Genomic DNA, 22669 nt, shown 5'->3' with positions numbered 1-22669 from the left:
AACGGGAACAGATCTGTTCTCTTTGAGGGAGTTGGGGGGGAGGGTTAACTCCCCCCCAAAGGTATTTTTAACTTGCGAATGATTGATCGGATCTTATTGAAATATCATTTTTATAACGACCTCGTAACTCAGATGTCATATTTTAATTCTCTACCGGATCCAGTGTGGGGGGAGTTGTGGAGGGGGGGGGGGGGTGGTGGTGGCTGAAATCGTGGAAAACGCTTAAAGTGGAAAGAACAAGCTGAAATTTTGTGGGAAGAATAAGCCAAAGTCCAAGATAAATGACTGATATAACCAGAGTGGATCCGCTGTTTTTGGGGGAGTCGGAGTGGGGGGGGGGTGTTAGTATTTTGGAAATATTAGAAAAAATGAAGTATTTTCAACTTACGAACGGGTGATCAGATCTTAATGAAATTTGATATTTTGAAGGATCTTGTGCTTTAGAAATCTCATTTTGAATCCCAACGAGATCCGGTAGCATTAGGGGGGAGATGATTGGGGAAACCTAAAATCTTGAAAAACGTGAAACTTGAGGTATCTTTATCTTACGAATGGGTGATCGGATCTTAATGGAACTTGATATATAGAAAGATCTTATGTTTTAAAACCTCCATTTTCAATTCGAATCGGATTCGGTGACATAATGGGCTGGGTTGGGGAAACAGAAATCTTGGAAACCGGAAATCTTGGAAAACAGTTAGAGTGGAGAGATCGGGATGAAACTTGATGTAAAGAGTAAGCACAAGTTCTAGAAACGTGATTGACATAACTGGAATGGATTTTATCTGTTTTGGGGGGGGGATTAATTTTAAAAATTGAGTTATTTTTAACCTAAGAACAGGTGACTGGATCTTAAAAGAACCTCGTGTCTCAGAGCTCTTCTTTTGAACCCCAACTGGATCCAGGGATACTGGGGGAGCTGGTGGGAGAAATGGGGAATCTTGGAAAACCCTTACAGTGAAGAGATCGGGATGAAACTTGGTGGGAAGAATAAGCATAAGTCCTAGATACGTGATTGATATAATCGGACTGAATCCGCTTTCTTTAGGGGAGTTTGGGGGGGGGGGTGTCAGTTCGGAAAAAGTAATCAAATTGAGGTATATTTTATCTAAGAACCGGTGACAGGACGTTAATGAAGTTTAATATTTAGATGGAACTCCTGTCTCAGATGTCTAATTTTAAATACCGACCAGATCCGATGACTAGGGGGAGGAGTCGGAAGAGGAAACCGGAAATCTGGGAAAAAGCTTAGAGTAAAGAGATCAGGATGAATCTTGGTGGTTAGAATAAGCAAATGTAGATACGTCACTGACGTAACTGGACTGGATCTGCTCTCTTTGGGGGAGTTAGGGAGGAGGAGTCCAGTGCTTTGGTGAGTTCAGCGCTTTTGGATGTGCTAGGACCATGTTAATTGGTATGCGTGTCAGGGACCTGCTCAAATTGAGTTGATAAAGTTGTTTTCCCCGATTCGACCATCTGAAATGAGAGGAAAAATTAGAAAAAATGAGCTATTTTTTAATTACGAATGGGTGATCGTATCCTAATGAATCTTGATATTTAGAAGGACCTTGTGCTTCAGAGCTCATATTTTAAATCATGACCGACATTAAGCCTCTGATACTCCTTTTAAATTGATCTGTTGATCCTTCGAATTTGGCGTGAGCTTTGCCATATTAGCTCTTGGCTCTTCCGATCTCGTCACAAGTCCTATGTGTGCTCTTAGCTCTTTTTTTTATCATGCTTTTTGTCTGATTACTTTTTAGATAGTTTTTGGCTAAATTTTTGCTATTGAGACATCGAATTGCAAAGTAACAATTTTCAAACCCATAGATTGTAGGGGAATCAAACTGTTTTTTGTTCTTCTAGGGAAGTAGAAGGGTTGTTTATTGATTTTTTTTGTTGAGATCTCGGTTCGGGAGAGTTGAAGGATTCTTCTGAGCTTAGAGAAGTCAAACATTTTCTTGTTATACCTCCATTGTTTGAAAGCCATGTCCTCAGGACGATAGGGAATTCATTGCAGTATGGTTTCCTTCAAAGATACACAGTCCTTTGGTTTTGCTCTGGATACTGTTATATCATGGTATTGTTGTTCACTGGTGACCACTTTTGTTTCAAACGTACTTTTTCTGTTTTTAATTGGGTATATTATTAAGTCCATGGCCTCTCGCAATGTTTGCCTTTAGAGCTGATTCACTTGTTCTGACCTTTTGTCACCGGGAGTATGTATAGCTTTTTTAATCCATCATATAATGTTAGGGGTCTATCAATGGCGTATTAGGGGGTAGTATGTCGTCTGGGAATCGTTTTGAGGGTAAGAGTTAAGATTGTATCGGGAAAAAATTATGGTTTTTGGGGAAATCGTATAGTCAAGTTCTTCCCAATTTTCGCTGGAATGTTACGGGGGGGGGGAGAGTTTCTTATAAAGTTAAGTTAAGTGGATGTGCAAATTTGGACATGGGAGCAGGGTAGTTAAGGGGCATAGACTGAGAGGGTTCTATTAACAAATCTCTATAACCATGGAGACAGAATCATTATCGTGATGTTCAGGTCTCCCGAGTTGTGCAGATTCCCTTGGGAACGATCCAACAGACAATAGGAACTGTACCTGATTCCTTGACTCATAGACAAAGACAATTATTGACAATAGCAATAGCAAAATGTAACCTTCATCCTTTTCGTAATTTATAATTTGTTCTTCACAGATTACATTTTTCGGGAGATCTTCCAACGGTGAGGTTATCCAAATTTAATTTTTATCATTAATGGGTTCTAACATTTGAGATATTTGCACTCTCTGCATTGATTTTGGGGGAATTTTAGTTTTTCGTACTACAAATCCATAATATTTTTCGTTATGATTTTCTTTTATTGAATTTAGACTATTACCTGCTGGTTTTTTCCTGGGAGTTTCTATATTTGCTATTTTTTTCCATAAATAAGAAATTTCTTGAATTTGTTTCCTCCTATACACTTTCATGTTGCCTATGTTCTCCTTTACCTTGTTTGCTTGTATGTTATTTATTATTGGTTTGGTTCCCGTCGGATAGATAAACTTTGAATTTGCTACATCTAATAATATTTTATTGGCTTTTAAAAAAATTAGTGCCTGTTATCGCTTCGTATGAAAAATTCTTACAAATTATTAATCGAGTATAGATATTCTTGTTATCTTTGTGCAAGGCTAGGTATACAGTTCCCATTACGTCCAGATTATGTCCGGTTACGCTTGATAAATTGGGACAGATATTGCTCATTCGTCGTTTAATATAATTGGGTAATTTGTTAAACACGGATGTATTTATTACATTTACTGTTGCCCCTGAATCTATAAGGGTTGAGAAATAAATATTTCATGCATTAAAATTTTCAAATTATATTTAAAGACTTTCAGAGACAAAAATCTTGCTCATCTTTAGCCATCACAATGTCTTCCATCCGGCAATCAAGGAGAGGACTGCGCCTAAGAATATGCCACCTACAGAGATTGGATCCCGGAGAGCAAGTGGTATCGCCCATGCAGTGGGAGTATCTTCCTCTACATCTTCTTCATCTTTTCCTTTTTCTTCTTCTCCTTCTTCTTTCAGACTTTGATGTCTAGGCCAATCTTTTGCAAAATCTGGTGCAATTCCCTTTACATGGATGCTTCCTGGTCCTGCATCTGGACCTTGCAAAAAATATTTTTTGGGTTTGTGTAGCACCTCTTTATTGAAGTCATATTCTATTGATTTGAAAGATTTCAGAATTATTTGAACTTCACGATCACACCCATATTGAAGTATGAAACAGTTGCTTGCATTTCTTTTAGTAAGTAGTTTTTTGATCCTAATATTGTCGCATCGATTTGCTTCATTATAATCTTCTGTAGATCTTACTATATTTTTCAAAATATCACTTACGAATTTTTCTCTTAGCTTTTTCGAGTCAGAAGTCAAACTGAAGTTCTAAAGTCGTCGATATTTTTGGCAATTAATAGACGATCTAATATTGGGTCGAGTCTATGTTTAAATGCATTAAGTATTATTTTTTCATTTAATTCCCCTTCTCCTGGACCGTATCGCGCTTCTGTTGCGATTCTAATTTTATGTAAGTACTCTCTGACGTTTTGGGTCTGTTTGAATGTAATTAGGCCATGTTTCAGTTTATTCAATGAACTTGCGTCAATGAATCTTTTCTGGAAGGCCTGTTGCAATAACTCTATCGAGTTAATTGTTGAGGTGGCTTCTGTGCCCATTGTGTTTTCAATTTGTTTTAAAAATGTTTGCGCCTGTCCTTTTAGTCTTAAAAGTAGCATGTTTTTTAATACTTTTAAGTCAATTTTTGTCATTTCCACAAATTGTCCTAAGTGGATGTTGAATTGATCCACATCCGTATCCCCTTCATACTCAGGTAATGATTTGGCAATTTCTACCGAAGTTGCAATAATTTGTCGCGCTTTTAATAATTCATCTTGTTCCTGAGCCATATTTGTTATTTTAGTTCAGTTTTTCTTTCAAGAATTATTGAAGGTATGCGGTATATAAAAATTTAGTTTTTTAAACTCTATTGGTATTTAATTTTTACTATTAAAGATTCTAATTATTTTTGGTTAAGATAAATACATAAAAAAACACATAAGTAGAAATAAAATTATACTGCACTTAAAAATCAAAAAAATATTTGTAAATAATCATATTTGTCTATGGTAGCAGGCAGTCACATTGTCAGGCACATATAGTTCCTTTAATGTCTTTATTGAAGGCCACGCCACTGTTACGGGGGGGGGTTTCTTATAAAGTTAAGTGGATGTGCAAATTTTAACATGGGATCAGGGTAGTTAAGGGGCATAGACTGAGAGGGTACTATTAACAAATCTCTATAAGCATGGAGACAGAATCATTATCGTGATGTTCAGGTCTCCCGACTTGTGCAGATTCCCTTGGGAACGATCCAACAGACAAAAGGAACTGTACCTCATACCTTGACTCATAGACAAAGACAATTATTGACAATATCTTTATTTCCTTACTTTGTATACAACCTCAGATAAAAATGACTTCAATAAGAATTAGCGGTACGTTGTTCATCAAAGACAGAATTTTACTGAATACTCTCCTGGCTTCCAGGTCTACCTTATATATCCAGAATCAACCCGGATTTCTAAATTGAGCACTGGGCAGACTGACCTCAGAAATGTTGCAATACAACTGTTCTTTTAATTATCCAACAGATGGCCTAACCTCCTTGCAAAAGATTTATTACAACGAGGATTTTCACCACTAGTTCGTTGACCAAACCAGTAATAGAAATCTGGTTTCTAATTGGCTTTAATCAAAAGTTACATTTTTGAATCCAATTTTGATAGTTTAAAAAGTATCTTTTTTGCTTGCTGTAAAACTTGTGCCAAAAGTAAAACGTATCATTTTTTGCTTGCTGTAAAACTTGTGCCAAAAGTAAAAAGTATCATTTTTTGCTTGCTGTAAAACTTGTGCCAAAAGCACAAATCTTATGAGATGATGAATTTACACTTTAAAATCTTTAGGCGTATAAGAAATTCTTATTTTAAAACTTTCTAAAGTGACCAAATGAGGGATTTGGTTCTGAGTTCTGTAAGGGGGAGGGGGCTGCTGTTCCATATGTCACATATCCCCTATCCCGCCATAGATTGACGCCCTCGTCAATCAGAACATTCCTTTTCCTTAAATTTTACCTTTCTTAAAACTTTTTATTGTCAAAATATTTTTATTTTAATTCTTTCACCTCATAAATGATATTTAAAAAAAATGTATATATTCTTACACCTTGTATTGATCCTACACCTTATACTTGAATTACATTAATACATCACAACATGAACAAGGTTTACACGTGAATACCTGAATCCAATTGTTTGTCTTTTATTTGAATTTTTTTGTATTGTATTTAGTTTCCAATTGATCCCAGGTGTTCTTTCGTTAAGGCATACAAATACATTTAAATTATATGATAAAGATTACACTGACACATTTACTTCAAATTTCACTATAATATTGGTATTTCCTTGTATCATTCGTCACTTATTGTTAGATTTAAATTTATTTTGATTTCAAATTTCACTTTATTATTGGCATTTTCTTGTATTGTTCATCACCTATTGTTAGAATGTTAGTTTTACGCATAATCACAATTTTTTTATTTTTGCCCATTTCACTAATTGAACTGATGTCTAAGGATAATGTAATTTTTCAGTCTTTCACTTCAAATCATATTTACTGCTTGAGACTTTAGCGATTGTTGAAGTTTATTTTAATTTTACGCTTTCTAGCGTTTCTTCCCTAGCAATTTAAGTACGATAGTACAGCTGGTACTATGGCTCTTCCGTTCCGTTCCCGCTGTCTTCTGCATTTGTTTTGTTCTTAAAGCGTTTGTTGATTGTTTTATGAGGGTAAGGTAATTCTTAAATAAGTAATGCCTTACTTAGCAGTTGTTGCACTAGTTATAAAATTAGGATAAGTTGTTTTCTTCCAAATCTTCATCTGTGTTTGTGACGTTGCTAAAGTCGGGTTTCAAGTTGATGCAGGCTGTACGTCGTGATGCCTTCGGGAGCGTGTGGTGGGAGTACCTCCTCGCTTGGATATTGTGTCTGCTCAGGTCTCTACGATTCAGTTAGAGGGGTGAAGATGATTACAGGACAGTAGCTGTAGCTTGTTTGAGCAGTCTTACTTTGGGCGATAGCTGTCGGTTCAGTCAGATTTGTGATTTGGGCAATTTTTGGCGGTTGATAAAACATGATAGGTGTTTCTTAATTTTGACCATGCCGTATAGTCGGCCAATGCCAGAGTATGCCAATTTCTATAATAAAAATTTCCAGGCAGAATCATATGGCTATTAAATAAAATAGCAATAATAGTACATAATTATAAAAGTATTGTTATAAAATATTTGTGAGTCACATGATCATCAATAAACATTAATTATTGTGACATTTAATTGCACTTGTTTCAAGGATGATTAAGCATATGATAAACGTGGCAACGTATTAATATTTTGTTATGTTGATAATGGACACTGTTCAAAAGTGACGGTTAAGCACATGATTAAATTAGGGGTTTTATTCTCATATATTTCTAATTCTTTATATTCCCAACGCATGACTTTGTAGAAAAGAAACGTCATTTTATAGCGTCATAGCCTTTCCACTGTCATGTATTAGGAATATTTCGTCTTAGGAACACAATATCAAAAGTTACAAGAGACAACCTCTTTTCTCTTGTTTATATTAAAAAGGGACAAGTGATTTGTACTTGTCAGAGGTCTGGATTTTACATAAAATTTTTCTACCAAATATTTATTTATTTTTGATGTAATTCCGCCAAAAAGAAATATATTATATTGCATCATAGCCTTTTAGCTAACTTACATAAACAATATTTCTTAAGGTAGGGACGGAGTATATGAATATACGGGAAAAGACCTTGATTTTCCTGTATTGTTATATCCTCCCATTATAATCCGTCCGACTGATACGTCCTAAATTGTAGAGTAATGTTGATGCCATCATTCAGATTCCCTCTCTTTTTCAAAGGTATTGCTGAAAAGCTGTCCTCCGAGCTACCAAAATTCAGAGCACCATCTTCATACAGCAAATAGCGCTTGAGCCACATGAAGAGGACTGTGGAGTATCCTTAGCCTCTTGAAAAGCCTTAGTAGCCGCTATGGATTTGACCTCTTGGCAACGATTAATGGTCAAAGCTTCAATCTGGACTAGTGATTCAAAGTCAATGATTCTAAAATGATAATTGTTAATTAACTTAATAATTTATTGTTAATTAATTAGTTAAATTATTAATTTTTTTTAATGGTCTATGAGCTATTAAAAGAACAGTCTAAAAGCCATGAAACTGTCAAAGAATCATAAGATTTTAAGAGCATAAAAATTTTCAGAGCAGGGACATTGGAGAAAATACCAAAATAAGTTATTGAAAAAAAAGGATTTTGTAAGAAAGGCATTTTTAATGAAAATACCCCCAAAAAATTTATTTTTCAAAATCTAGGAAGAGCAAAAAATTCCAGAGGGTGGAGATAACTTCGAAGACCACACTGCCTTTCCATGACGAAAGTAAAACAGTTCAAAATAGGGATGAAACCTTTTTATCGACAGTGAACAGAAAAAAAATTGACTGGATATTTTGAAAACATATACAGTGTTCATCATGAGCAGTAAAATTAAAAGACATGAATAAAACCAAACAAAATTTATACCTAATAAATTAATTACATATAGTTTATTGCTCTTATTTTTTTTTCAATGCAACAGCGGAAGCCAATCTCTTTGACCTTTTCGGTTCCGGGTCATTGGATTTATCTGACATATTACGTGGACAAAGGTCATATTTTTTAGGCCAACGTGAAATCTTCAGGTTTGGTATTTTGCTTTAAAGACGATGGTATTTGCAAAATACCAAACCTGTAGATTTCATGTCGGCCCTCTCGAAACATCTATAATTGTCCAAATCATTTATTTTGTTTGAAAATGTTTCTTTGATTTCTAGGGACCAAGGTTTAAAGCAAATTTTCACGGAAACAATCGAAATTAAAAAAAAATATATTCAAGAATAATTCCATAAACAAAGATACAGGTGAATTTGGATTGAATTCAATTTATGATAATTTACAGAGGCAAAATAAAGTAAATATCACCTCACCTAAAAGCTATGACCTCTGTCCACGTAATATGTCAGATAAATCCCGATCCCTCCTAAAGCTCTTGTATCTGCTGAATCAAACGTTAACTTGTAAATCTAAGAAAGTGAGGACTAAAGGGTTTTTTTGATAACTAAGGTTTTTTGATAACCCCAACAGCTAGTTTTTATATGTATAGAAGATATGAGTGCTGCATAACAATTAATTCAGATGTGTCTGAGGCTGACAAAAAGTAAAGTTTGGTGGATATTCTTGCATCGTGATATCGTGATTTGTTTGTAAATAATTCTTCCATTTTAGTGTCCCTCGCCTAACAGTGGGTGACATCAGTACACCCACACCTGCTTGGCGTTTTCTTTCATGTCCACTGTATGTGAGGACGTAGCCACCTTGTAGGGGTTCCATCCCACTACCAAGCCATCTAGTTTCACTAATGGCTGTTACGTCTATATTGTACTGTATCATTTCTTTCAGTATCTGTTCAGTTTTTGAAATCTGGCTCATTGTCCTCACATTTCAAAATCCGAGCTTCAGTTGTTGCTTCGTAGTTAAAAATCGAGTCCGGGGGGATTTTGAGGGTGTTAGGGAAGTAGTAGTCAAATCCAAGGCTAAAGTCGACGATTCAGTTGCTGGTTTCTTTTTAAGGGACAGGTAGCAAGCCTATCGTCCAATCCTCTTCTTTTCGCGACCGGACTTGGAACTGGCTATGGTGGAGTTAAATGGAGTTTTTCACGTTTTGACATTTCCTTTTCAACATTAAACCATAATTATTATCTAAATAACACAAGCATGTATGCTAACTTCCGATGACAAACAGTATTGCCAAATAGAGTCAAACAAACTAAATCATGCGAAAAGAATCCTAATACCTTAGAACGATGATGCTGTATAGACATAAATGCTAAAATAATCAGCAAAGAATTTCAACTTCAAATCAAATGCACTGAGTGCTAAGGAATCATTGGAGTAAATTGTAAACGGCCTTGACTATGCAATTTGAGCTAATACCGTACTTTTCAAGAAGAACCTCAGGGGGACCAGATCGTGGAACCTCATTGACTGCTAGACGCTTGACAATAATATTTGCATCAGTCGACAGGGCACAAGCTACAGATTCGCCAATACCACCCTCTGGGTAATGATCTTCAACAGTGAGTATCTTGCCACCAACACGTAGAGTATGAGAACGAATGGTGTCAGCATCCAAGGGTTTAATTGTGAAAGGATCAATGACGCACACATGGATGCCGTTAGTCGCCATGGTATCAGCCGCCTTCAGACCTTCGTGCATAGTTATGCCCGCTCCAATGAGAACAACCTTGTCACCAGGGTTCTCTCGGACTACCTTGGCTTTACCCACTTGGAATAGTGCTTCATTATTATAAATAACAACGGTGGCTGGCCTAGATGTCCTAATGAAACAGATACCTCTTGTGTTAGCTGCCAGTTCACAGGCTCGTTCGCAGCTCACAGCATCACTGGGATAGAATACAGTACAACCAGGGATAGTTCTAAACTTAGCCAAATCTTCAAGCGCCATCTGACTCGGTCCATCTTCACCAATACTCACACCAGCAAGTGATTCGACACAGTTGATGTTTGTCTGAGAAATGGCACCCATTCTAATCTGATCAAAAGTGCGGGTGAAAAATGCAGCAAAAGTAGAACAGAATGCAACAGTTCGGTCACGACAAGCAGCACCAATAGCAACCCCAACTAAATTTTGTTCAGCAATGTAGCATTCAATGTAATTATGGGTGGAAACCTTCTTGATTTTTTCGGAATAAGTAGAATTCTTTGTATCACCATCCAAGCCAATGACCCGGGAATTGTTCTGGGCAAGTTTCATCAAAGCAGTACCATAAGCAACACGAGTAACAACTGTCTCCCCTTTTTTGTAAGCTGGCACTGAAGATAGACGAATGTTTTTAATGCTAACGACTGGGGCATCTTCAACCGGAGACTCAGCAATTGTGGCAGGAACATTGCCAGCTATACGCTCTTCAATGTTTTTAACAATACTACCTGCCTTGTCACCTAAAGGTTTACCGTGCCAATTTTCATGATCAGACACTCCATCCAGTCCTTGACCTTTGAACGTTTTGGCAATGATGGCAGTTGGTTTTCCTTTGGTTGCTGCTGCTTCGTCAAAAGCCCTAACTATTTCTTCAATATTGTGGCCATCGATAACAATGGCCTGAAATCCAAATGCATCTGCCCTCTTTCTGTAGGTCTCTACATCATGTTGTAAAGCTGTTGGCTCAGACTGTCCGAGACGATTAACATCAAAAATAACAACAAGATTATCGAGCTTGTAATGACCAGCAAAATGCATTGCTTCCCAAATGGATCCTTCAGCAGACTCTCCATCCCCAATCAAGCAATATGTTCTGTAGGAAGCCTTGTCAATATTTTTTCCAACATATGCCATACCAGCAGCTACACTAAGTCCTTGACCAAGGGATCCAGTGGAAACATCTATGAAGTTCAAACGTGGGGTTGGATGACCCTCCAAATCACTATCGATTTTCCTCAAGTTCAATAGTTCACTCTTGGGGAAAAGTCCAGCTTCAGCCCATGCTGCATAGAGTATAGTTGCAGCATGCCCTTTCGATAGTATAAACCTATCTGAAGAAGGATCTTTTGGAGCAGAGACTTTGTACTTCATTGCATGAAAAAAAGAACAGACAAAATATCTGCCATGGATGCACATGATGAGGGATGTCCAGATTTGCTAGCGCTTGAGGCGCTAGCAAATCTAGTTTTGATAGACGAATCAGATTAAACTTTTAATCTAGTAAAAGTCTAGTAATCTAGTGAAAGTAAGTAAAAGTTTGTCTTACTTACCTTTTTTTTACTTACTATAGATTACAGCAAAGTGACTTGAACTCACATCCTTCGAATTCGAAAGAACATTAAAGCCAATGTACTGCGGTAACCGTTAATACAGATTGTATTATTGAATACTTGATTAATATAGAGTGGTTGAGAAAATAGAACAGAACTAAAACCTTTTTCTTTTTTTTTTAAATGATTGCCTTTGACCTTAGTTTTTTTTCAGTTTTTTATTTTTTAGTTTCTCTTTTTTTAGTTTTTTCTTTTTTAGTTTTTTTTTCTTTTTTGGTTTATTTTTTTTTAGTTTTTTCTTTTTTGGTTTTCTTTTTTTTTCATTTTTAGTTTTTCTTTTTTTAGGTTCTTTTTTTTAATTTTTTTCTTTTTTAGTTTTTTTTTAGTTTTCTTTTTTTCTTTTTCTTTTTTCTTTTTTTTAGTTTTATTAGTTTCCTTTTTTCAGTTTTTTTTACATTTGCTTATAGACAAAAGTTTTTAGTTTTTTTTCCTTTTTTAGTTTCTTTTAGTTTCTTTTATTTTCTTTAGTTTTCTTTTTTTAGTTTTTTTTCTTTTTTAGTTTTTCTTCATTCCTAAATTTTTCTTTTCTTAGTTTCTTCTTTTTTGAATCTCTTTTCTAGTTTTTTAGGTTTTTTATTTTTTTTTCACTTTTTTTTCTATTTAGTTTTTCTATTGGTTTTTTTAGTTTTTTTCCTTTTTTTATTTTTCTTTTAGTTTTTTTTCCGCTTTCTCAGTTTTTTTCCTTAATTATAGAAGATAGTTTTTTTGTTTTTTTTTAAGTTCTTTAGTTTTTGCACATTAAGTTCTTTGCAGTCGTCACATGGAATTTTTTTCTTTACCTCTGCCAGGGTAACTGGAGGCCGTCCATCAGGGAGGCTGGCATACATCTTTAGGCGTAATTTACATATCCACGCCTCTATTCTGGACTTACTTATCCCATTAACCCTCAGGGTAAAGATCCAAGCCACCTAAACCAGTTGGAACGATCTTTCGTGGAGACTTTTTATAGTTCCCACCCAGTAAATGTAGCCTCTTATAGTGATGATAGTACAATGTTGCCCTTATGTAGTGATTTTAGTGTCGCAAATATTCGCATAAAATGCAGTAGCTTTTTCAGGTTTTAACAAAGATCTGATTCGTCTATCAAAACTAGATTAATTCCCGAATATTTGCAAACGAATAATTTTATTTTATCTTTTAGTTCCATATTATAATTCTGTCTGCTATTATAATTCTGACTATGGAGTGGCTGATCATGAAAATTGGCACGGTAAACCTTTCGGTGACAAGGCAGGTAGTATTGTTAAGAACATTGAAGAGCGTATAGCTGGCAATGTTCCTGCCCCAATTGCTGAGTCTCCGGTTGAAGATGCCCCAGTCGTTAGCATTAAAAACATTCGTCTATCTTCAGTGCCAGCTTACAAAAAAGGGGAGACAGTTGCCACTCGTGTTGCTTATGGTACTGCTTTGATGAAACTTGCCCAGAAAAATTCCCGGGTCATTGGCTTGGATGGTGATACAAAGAATTCTACTTATTCCGAAAAAATCAAGAAGGTTTCCACCGATAATTACATTGAATGCTACATTGCTGAACAAAATTTAGTTGGGTTTGCTATTGGTGCTGCTTGTCGTGACCGAAATGTTGCATTCCGTTCTACTTTTGCTGCATTTTTCACCCGCGCTTTTGATCAGATCAGAAAGGATGCCATGTCTCAGGCAAACATCAACTGTGTTGGATCACATGCTGGTGTGAGTATTGGTGAAGATGGACCGAGTCAGATGGCGCTTGAATATTTGGCTATGTTTAGAACTATCCCTGTTTGTACTGTATTCTATCCCAGTGATGCTGTGAGCTGCGAACGAGCCTGTGAACTGGCAGCTAACACAAGAGGTATCTGTTTCATTAGGACATCTAGGCCAGCCACCGTTGTTATTTATAATAATGAAGCACTATTCCAAGTGGGTAAAGCCAAGGTAGTCCGAGAGAACCCTGGTGACAAGGTTGTTCTCATTGGAGTGGGCATAACTATGAACGTCATTTTATTGTTATGCTATATATATAACTAGACATGATATATATACCTTATGATGAGAATAAAAATTTGCGCTCCCCTCTTAACCTTATGGATTCAGAAAAGTCTAAACAGCTCCAAATAATTGCTGATCGACTGAGAATTCAGTTTATTTTAGCCATGGCAGATTTTTTTGCATCGTGATATCGTGAATTGTGTGTAAATAATTCTTCCATTTTAGTATCCCTCACCTAGTAGTGGTTGACATCAGTACACCCACACCTGCTTGGCGTCTTCTTTCTTGTTCACTGTATGTGAAGACCTAGCCACTTGTAGGGGATCTATCCCACTACCAAGCCATCTAGTTTCACTAATGGCTGTTACGTCTATATTGTACTGTATCACTTCTTTCAGTATCTGTTCAGTTTTTGAAATCTGGCTCATCGTCCTCAGATTTCAAAATCCGAGCTTCAGTTGTTGCTTCGTAGTCAAAAATCAAGTCCGGGGGATGTTGAGGGTGTTAGGGAAGTAGTAGTCAAATCCAAGGCTAAAGTCGACGATTCAGTTGCTGGTAGTTTTTTAAGGGACAGGTAGCAAGCCTATCGTCCAACCCTCTTCTTTTCGCGACCGAAATTGGAACCGGCAATGGTGGAGTTAAATGGAGTTTTTCACGTTTTGACATTTCATTTTCAACATTAAACCATAATTATTATAAAAAAATAAACATTCAAAAAGCAGTTAAACTTTTTTTAGGCCGTCAGTGCAATTCTGGAATTAGAATCTTTCTCCAAAAACCTAGGGCAATAGAAAGAGTGCAACTTTTGCTATAAATATTATCCATAAAATTGTTCTTTCAGCCTTCACCCAAAATGTCAACAGAATCAAATTCTAAATAATACAAGCATGTATGCTAACTTCCGATGGCAAACAGTATTGCCAAATAGTCAAATAAACTAAATCATGCGAAAAGAATCCTAATACCTTAGAACGATGATGCTGTATAGACATAAATACTAAAATAATCAGCAAAGAATTTAAACTTAAAATAAAATGCACTGAGTGCTAAGGAATCATTGGAGTAAGTTGTAAACGGCCTTGACTATGCAATTTGAGCTAATACCGTACTTTTCAAGAAGAACCTCAGGGGGACCAGATCGTGGAACCTCATTGACTGCTAGACGCTTGACAATAATATTTGCATCAGTCGACAGGGCACAAGCTACAGATTCGCCAATACCACCCTCTGGGTAATGATCTTCAACAGTGAGTATCTTGCCACCACCCCGTAGAGCATGAGAACGAATGGTGTCAGCATCCAAGGGTGTAATTGTGAAAGGATCAATGACGCACACATGGATGCCGTTAGTTGCCAGGGTATCAGTCGCCTTCAGACCTTCGTGCATAGTTATGCCCGCTCCAATGAGAACAACCTTGTCGCCAGGGTTCTCTCGAACCCACACAACCTCATGTTCAGTGCTTTTAAGTTCACGTAGCTCCTTCATTGGGATATCGTCACGTACGTAAAGGGCCACTCCACCGCCTAGTCTCTGGTCACCAAGAGCTTTTCTTGTTCTGAGGTATAGGGCATAACCGGTGAGCTCCCTGTCACTTCAGTCAGGTTCCAAGTTTCTCTTATGGCTGCGACAAAAACATTGTTCTACCTTAATAATAAAAGAACACAAAACCCGCAGCAATGTCTTTGTTAGAATCTTTTAATTCATCTGCAAATACTTTAGAATTTAAGTAAGCAATCTGGAAGAAGTGACGCATTTCTAGCTGGTTCCTAGCATTTTGTGTTAGAACATGTTCTGGACCAATCCTTGGAACAGTGTAATCAGGTGGGATGACTAAATTTTCCTTCTTGCATAGTGGCCGGATAGTTACCCTTTCATGGGAATAAGTGTCTTGACCATTGAACAACTCGAACAAATATAGTAGTTGTTTAACGTCTTCGGGGTCCGGGACGTCCTCATCATATTCTCGCACTGGTAAATCAACAGATTGCTCCTTTTCTTTTTGAATTCCATCGTATTTTTCGATACCTTCATTCTCCCTAAAATTTTCAACATCTTGTTCATATCTAAAAAACCCTATTTAACTTGAATTGGTTTTGAAATTGGTGCTCTACCTTGTTTACCAGTAGTTAAAGGAACAAGTTTTGGTACTGTTGACGTTTTCTGTACAGGAGTGATTTGAGCAGCTAAATCCAACATCATTTGTTCGGTACTATATACTGCGGGGTCATATCCCTGAGCACGCATAGTTTCATAAGTATTTTTGTTAGCTTCTTTAATTTCCTCATTCAATTTATCACGTTTAGCCACAGGGTTATTATCTTCATCAGTACCAAAATCAGTTCTAGAAAGTGTTTCCAAAACCTCCCTCCCCAGGACATAAGCTGGATGCTTGTCAAATTCATCGTCGTATTCATTAATATTTGTCAATAACGGTATTTTATCTTTAAACTCTATTTTTTCATCATAAGGTGGAATTTCAGCCATTTTTATAACACTAGAAACAAAAGCACAAACACAACACTAATATTTGCACAAGTTAACAAATAAAAAACAATACACACACAATAATACACACTTTTAAAGACACTAGAATGATATTTTTGTTTTTGTTTTTTGCTTTATCTAATCTAACACTTTAGTCAGCCTTTATTACATAAACACATAGAGTGCATGTATCATTGAAACGCTATGATGAGCGATACAACGACCGAATTTCTATTTTTAATACCCCTTAATAGTTTGACCATTCGTTTCGCTTATGCCAGCCCTGAAGAAGTTAGGGTAATCATTAATTTTAAAACGGTCTTGAAAGAAGGACGAACTTGATACACTACTGTTACGGGGGGAGGGGGGTATTGTTAATAATGGTACAGGGGGTAATGTTGATAATAAAACAATATGGGAGTTTCAACTTAAAATGACGCTATGGGTGTTAAACGAGTGAAAGATTAAGATCCTACAGGGGTTAAACAAGTGAGAGATTAAGAAAGAGGGACGCTGTTGATAATGCCCAATCTTCTCAGTAATATAATCATCTTAGGGGTGGATGGGTCTTGCTTTATCGCATAGATTCCCTATAAAGCGTTTCTAAAGACCACGGGAATTATGCCTGGCATCTGGATTCATAAAAAAAGATGATAAAATCACATATAATAATTTATTCCAGTGCTTACATACAACTTGTACAGTAGGTTTAATGCAACAAATTGAATATTGAAACATGGATAAAGTCAGGATTAGGTACAAATCAATACTGTCTTAAAATCCTACCCAGGCTAGCTTTTCACTTCCACCCGTCCAGAAATTGACTGTCAAGTTTCTTCAGTCTTTTTGTATATATTCACTAGTTATGGGATGTTTGACCTCCCTGTAAACCAGGATCTCACGACTTTGCAATTTCGCTATGGAACATATATTCAGCATTTTATTTAATGTATGCTTGTGATGTCGATTATGAACTTTGCTGGAGTCACGAAGCAGTGAGATAGTATAAGATTTATGTGACGCATTTATTTATGGAACCTATACTCAGCATATAATTAGCCTTTGCTTTTGAAGTCGGTTAGGAACTTTGCTGGAGTCACTAAGTAGTCAAATGCTATTTTGTTTGGTACTTGGTATTCACCAAGTGACATATAGCGATCACAAATTCTGTCGGCCTGTCGCTGTGTCTGTCCCGGTTTTGCTAGTTTAGGCACTTTCAGATACGCTTGGACGATGAAATCTGGCAGGCGTATCGGAGAAGCAGACCAAATTAAATTGGAAATAGTTTTTCCCTATTCAAACATCTGGAGAGGGGGAGGGGGTGGGACAGTTAATTTCGGAAAAATAAGAAAAAATAAGTGTTTTTAACTTGCAAACGGGTGAACGGATCTTAATGAAATTTTATATTAAGATTGATACTGTGTCTGAAAGTTCTTATTTTAAATTTCGACTGGATCCGGTGACATTTGGGGGAGTAGGAGGGGAACCTAAAATCTTGGAAAACGCTTAGTGGAGGGATCGGGATGAAACCTGGTGGAAAAATAAGCCAATGTCTTATATACGTGATTGACATAACGGGAACGGATCTGTTCTCTTTGAGGGAGTTGGGGGGAGGGTTAACTCCCCCCAAAGGTATTTTTAACTTGCGAATGATTGATCGGATCTTATTGAAATATCATTTTTATAACGACCTCGTAACTCAGATGTCTTATTTTAATTCTCTACCGGATCCAGTGTGGGGGGAGTTGTGGGGGGGGGGGCTGAAATCGTGGAAAACGCTTAAAGCGGAAAGAACAAGCTGGAATTTTGTGGGAAGAATAAGCCAAAGTCCAAAATTAATGACTGACATAACCAGACTGGATCCGCTGTTTTTGGGGGAGTCGGAGTGGGGGGTGTGTGTTAGTAATTTGGAAATATTAGAAAAAATGAAGTATTTTCAACTTACGAACGGGTGATCAGATCTTAATGAAATTTGATATTTAGAAGGATCTTGTGCTTTAGAAATCTTATTTGAAATCCCAACCAGATCCGGTAGCATTAGGGGGGAGATGAGGGGGGAAACCTAAAATCTTGAAAAACGTGAAACTTGAGGTATCTTTATCTTACGAATGGGTAATCGGATCTTAATGAAACTTGATATATAGAAAGATCTTATGTTTTAAAACTTCCATTTTCAATTCGAGTCGGATTCGGTGACATAATGGGCTGGGTTGGGGAAACAGAAATCTTGGAAACCGGAAATCTTGGAAAACACTTAGAGTGGAGAGATCGGGATGAAACTTGATGGGAAGAGTAAGCACAAGTTCTAGAAACGTGATTGACATAACTGGAATGGATTTTATCTCTTTTGGGGGGGGGGGTTAATTTTGAAAAATGAGTTATTTTTAACCTAAGAACAGGTGACTGGATCTTAAAAGGACCTCGTGTCTCAGAGCTCTTCTTTTGAACCCAAACTGGAGCCAGTGATACTGGGGGAGCTGGTGGGAGAAATGGGGAATCTTGGAAAACCCTTACAGTGAAGAGATCGGGATGAAACCTGGTGGGAAGAATAAGCATAAGTCCTAGATACGTGATTGACATAATCGGACTGAATCGGCTTTCTTTAGGGGAGTTGGGGGGGGGGGTGTCAGTTTGGAAAAAGTAAAAAAATTGAGGTATATTTTATCTAAGAACCGGTTACAGGACGTTAATGAAGTTTAATATTTAGATGAAACTCCTGTCTCAGATGTCTAATTTTAAATACCGACCAGATCCGATGACTAGGGAGAGGAGTCGGAAGAGGAAACCAGAAATCTTGGAAAACGCTTAGAGTAAAGAGATCAGGATGAAACTTGGTGGTTAGAATAAGCAAATGTAGATACGTCACTGACGTAACTGGACTGGATCTGCTCTCTTTGGGGGAGTTAGGGGGGAGGAGTCCAGTGCTTTGGTGAGTTCCGCGCTTTTGGATGTGCTAGGACGATGTTAATTGGTATGCGTGTCAGGGACCTGCTCAAATTGAGTTGATAAAGTTGTTTTCCCCGATTCGACCATCTGAAATGAGAGGAAAAATTAGAAAAAATGAGCTATTTTTTAATTACGAGTGGATGATCGTATCCTAATGAATCTTGATATTTAGAAGGACCTTGTGTTTCAGAGCTCATATTTTAAATCATGACCGACATTAAGCCTCTGATACTCCTTTTAAATTGATCTGTTGATCCTTCGAATTTCGCTTGAGCTTTGCCATTTGAGCTCTTGGCTCTTCCGATCTCGTCACAAGTGCTATGTGTGCTCTTAGCTCTTGTTTTTATCATGCTTTTTGTCTGATTACTTCTTAGATAGTTTTTGGCTAAATGTTTGCTATTGAGACATCGAATTGCAAAGTAACAATTTTCAAACCCATAGCTTGTAGGGGAATCAAACTGTTTTTTGTTCTTCTAGGGAAGTAGAAGGGTTGTTTATTGATTTTTCCTGTTGATTTCTCGGCTCGGGAGAGTTGAAGGATTCTTTGGAGCTTAGGGAAGTCAAACATTTTCTTGTTATACCTCCATTGTTCGAAAGCCATGTCCTCAGGACGATAGGGAATTCATTGTATTATGGTTTCCTTCCAAGATACCCAGTCCTTTGGTTTTGCTCTGGATACTGTTATATCCTGGTATTGTTGTTCACTGGTGACCACTTTTGTTTCAAACGTACTTTTTCTGTTTTTAATTGGGTATATTATTAAGTCCATGGCCTCTTGCAATGTTTGCCTTTAGAGCTGATTCACTTTTTCTGACCTTTTGTCACCGGGAGTATGTATAGCTTTTTTAATCCATCATATTATGTTAGGGGTCTATCAATGGTGTGATAGGGGGTAGCATGTCGTCTGGGAATCGTTTTGAGGGTAAGAGTTAAGATTGTATCGGGAAAAAATTATGGTTTTTTGGGGAAATCGTATAGTCCAGTTCTTCCCAATTTTTGCTGGAATGTTACGGGGGGGGAGTTTCTTATAAAGTTAAGTTAAGTGGATGTGCAAATTTGGAAATGGGAGCAGGGTAGTTAAGGGGCATAGACTGAGAGGGTTCTATTAACAAATCTCTATAACCATGGCGACAGAATCATTATCGTGATGTTCAGGTCTCCTGAGTTGTGCAGATTCCCTTGGGAACGATCCAACAGACAATAGGAACTGTACCTGATACCTTGACTCATAGACAAAGACAATTATTGACAATAGCAATAGCAAAATGTAACCTTCATCCTTTTCGTAATTTATAATTTGTTCTTCACAGATTACATTTTTCGGGAGATCTTCCAACGGTGAGGTTATCCAAATTTAATTTTTATCATTTATTGGTTCTAACATTTGAGATATTTGCACTCTCTGCATTGATTTTGGGGGAATTTTAGTTTTTCGTACTACAAATCCATAATATTTTTCGTTATGATTTTCTTTTATTGAATTTAGACTATTACCTGCTGGTTTTTTCCTGGGAGTTTCTATATTTGCTATTTTTTTCCATAAATAAGAAATTTCTTGAATTTGTTTCCTCCCATACTCTTTCATGTTGCCTATGTTCTCCTTTACCTTGTTTGCTTGTATGTTATTTATTATTGGTTTGGTTCCCGTCGGATAGATAAACTTTGAATTTGCTAATCTAATAATATTTTATTGGCTTTTAAAAAATTAGTGCCTGTTATCGCTTCGTATGGAAAATTCTTACAAATTATTAATCGAGTATAGATATTCTTGTTATCTTTGTGCAAGGCTAGGTATACAGTTCCCATTACGTCCAGATTATGTCCGGTTACGCTTGATAAATTGGGACAGATATTGCTCATTCGTCGTTTAATATAATTGGGTAATTTGTTAAACACGGATGTATTTATTACATTTACTGTTGCCCCTGAATCTATAAGGGCTGAGAAATAAATATTTCCTGCATTAAAATTTTCAAATTATATTTAAAGACTTTCAGAGACAAAAATCTTGCTCATCTTCGGCCATCACAATGTCTTCCATCGGGCAATCAAGGAGAGGACTGCGCCTAAGAATATGCCACCTACAGAGATTGGATCCCGGAGAGCAAGTGGTATCGCCCATGCAGTGGGAGTATCCTCCTCTACATCTTCTTCATCTTTTCCTTTTTCTTCTTCTCCTTCTTCTTTCAGACCTTGATGTCTAGGCCAATCTCTTGCAAAATCTGGTGCAATTCCCTTTACATGGATGCTTCCTGGTCCTGCATCTGGACCTTTCAAAAAATATTTTTTGAGTTTGTGTAGCACCTCTTTATTGAAGTCATATTCTATTGATTTCAAAGATTTCAGAATTATTTGAATTTCACGATCACACCCACATTGAAGTATGAAACAGTTGCTTGCATTTCTTTTAGTAAGTAGTTTTTTAATCCTAATATTGTCGCATCGATTTGCTTCATTATAATCTTCTGTAGATCTTACTATATTTTTCAGAATATCACTTACGAATTTTTCTCTTAGCTTTTTCGAGTCAGAAGTCAAACTGAAGTTCTAAAGTCGTCGATATTTTTGGCAATTAATAGACGATATAATTTTGGGTCGAGTCCCTGTTTAAATGCATTAAGTATTATTTTTTCATATAATTCTCCTTCTCCTGGACCGTATCGCGCTTCTGTTGCGATTCTAATTTTATGTAAGTACTCTCTGACTTTTTGGGTCTGTTTGAATGTAATTAGGCCATGTTTCAGTTTATTCAATGAACTTGTGTCAATGAATCTTTTCTGGAAGGCCTGTTGCAATAACTCTATCGAGTTAATTGTTGAGGTGGCTTCTGTGCCTATTGTGTTTTCAATTTGTTTTAAAAATGTTAGCGCCTGTCCTTTTAGTCTTAAAAGTAGCATGTTTTTTAATACTTAAGTCAATTTTTGTCATTTCTACGAACTGTCCTAGATGGATGTTGAATTGATCAACATCTGGATCCCCTTCATACTCAGGTAATGATTTGACAATTTCTACCGAAGTTGCAATAATTTGTCGCGCTTTTAATAATTCATCTTGTTCCTGAGCCATACTTGTTATTTTAGTTCAGTTTTTCTTTCAAGAATTATTGAAGGTATGCGGTATATAAAAATTTAGTTTTTTAAACTATATTGGTATTTAATTTTTACTATTCAAGATTCTAATTATTTTTGGTTAAGATACATACATAAAAAAACACATAAGTAGAAATAAAATTATACTGCACTTAAAAATAAAAAAAATATTTGTAAATAATCATATTTGTCTATGGTAGCAGGCAGTCACATTGTCAGGCACATATAGTTCCTTTAATGTCTTTATTGAAGGCCGCGCCACTGTTACGAGGGGGGGGGTTCTTATAAAGTTAAGTGGAAGTGCAAATTTTAACACGGGAGCAGGGTAGTTAAGGGGCATAGACTGAGAGGGTACTATTAACAAATCTCTATAAGCATGGAGACAGAATCATTATCGTGATGTTCAGGTCTCCCAAGTTGTGCAGATTCCCTTGGGAACGATCCAACAAACAATAGGAACTGTACCTCATACCTTGACTCATAGACAAAGACAATTATTGACAATTGCTTTATTTTCTTACTTTGTATACAACTTCAGATAAAAATGACTTCAATAAGAATTAGCTGTACGTTGTTCATCAAAGACAGAATTTTACTGAATACTTTCCTGGCTTCC

The 22669-nt window shown here is 36.6% G+C and overlaps 3 protein-coding genes across 3 annotated transcripts; 1 reads left to right on the top strand and 2 right to left on the bottom strand.

The window, feature by feature from the left end:
- Positions 1 to 9584: 9584 nt before the first annotated feature.
- Positions 9585 to 11759, bottom strand: LOC136042645 (transketolase-like protein 2). Its single transcript, XM_065727609.1, has one exon. The coding sequence runs from the start codon at positions 11369 to 11371 to the stop codon at positions 9617 to 9619; it is 1755 nt and encodes a 584-aa protein (XP_065583681.1). The 5' UTR covers positions 11372 to 11759; the 3' UTR covers positions 9585 to 9616.
- On the top strand, positions 11583 to 13572 carry LOC136042649 (transketolase-like protein 2). The gene is made up of 2 exons (XM_065727613.1): positions 11583 to 11592; positions 12707 to 13572. Exons 1-2 carry the CDS (start codon positions 11583 to 11585, stop codon positions 13570 to 13572), a joined length of 876 nt encoding a protein of 291 aa, XP_065583685.1.
- Positions 13573 to 14587: 1015 nt separating this feature from the next.
- On the bottom strand, positions 14588 to 15019 carry LOC136042648 (transketolase-like protein 1). Its single transcript, XM_065727612.1, has one exon. The coding sequence runs from the start codon at positions 15017 to 15019 to the stop codon at positions 14588 to 14590; it is 432 nt and encodes a 143-aa protein (XP_065583684.1).
- Positions 15020 to 22669: the final 7650 nt, after the last annotated feature.

The sequence above is a fragment of the Artemia franciscana genome, unplaced genomic scaffold, assembly GCF_032884065.1.
Source record: "Artemia franciscana unplaced genomic scaffold, ASM3288406v1 Scaffold_1661, whole genome shotgun sequence".
In the NCBI taxonomy this organism is placed as follows: Eukaryota; Metazoa; Arthropoda; class Branchiopoda; order Anostraca; family Artemiidae; genus Artemia; species Artemia franciscana.
This window is presented reverse-complemented; position numbering and strand designations above follow the sequence as displayed.

Coding starts and splice junctions, on each gene's coding strand:
- LOC136042645 (XM_065727609.1), bottom strand. CDS start 11,371: ATGTGCATCCATGGCAGATATTTTGTCTGTTCTTTTTTTCATGCAATG.
- LOC136042648 (XM_065727612.1), bottom strand. CDS start 15,019: ATGAAGGAGCTACGTGAACTTAAAAGCACTGAACATGAGGTTGTGTGG.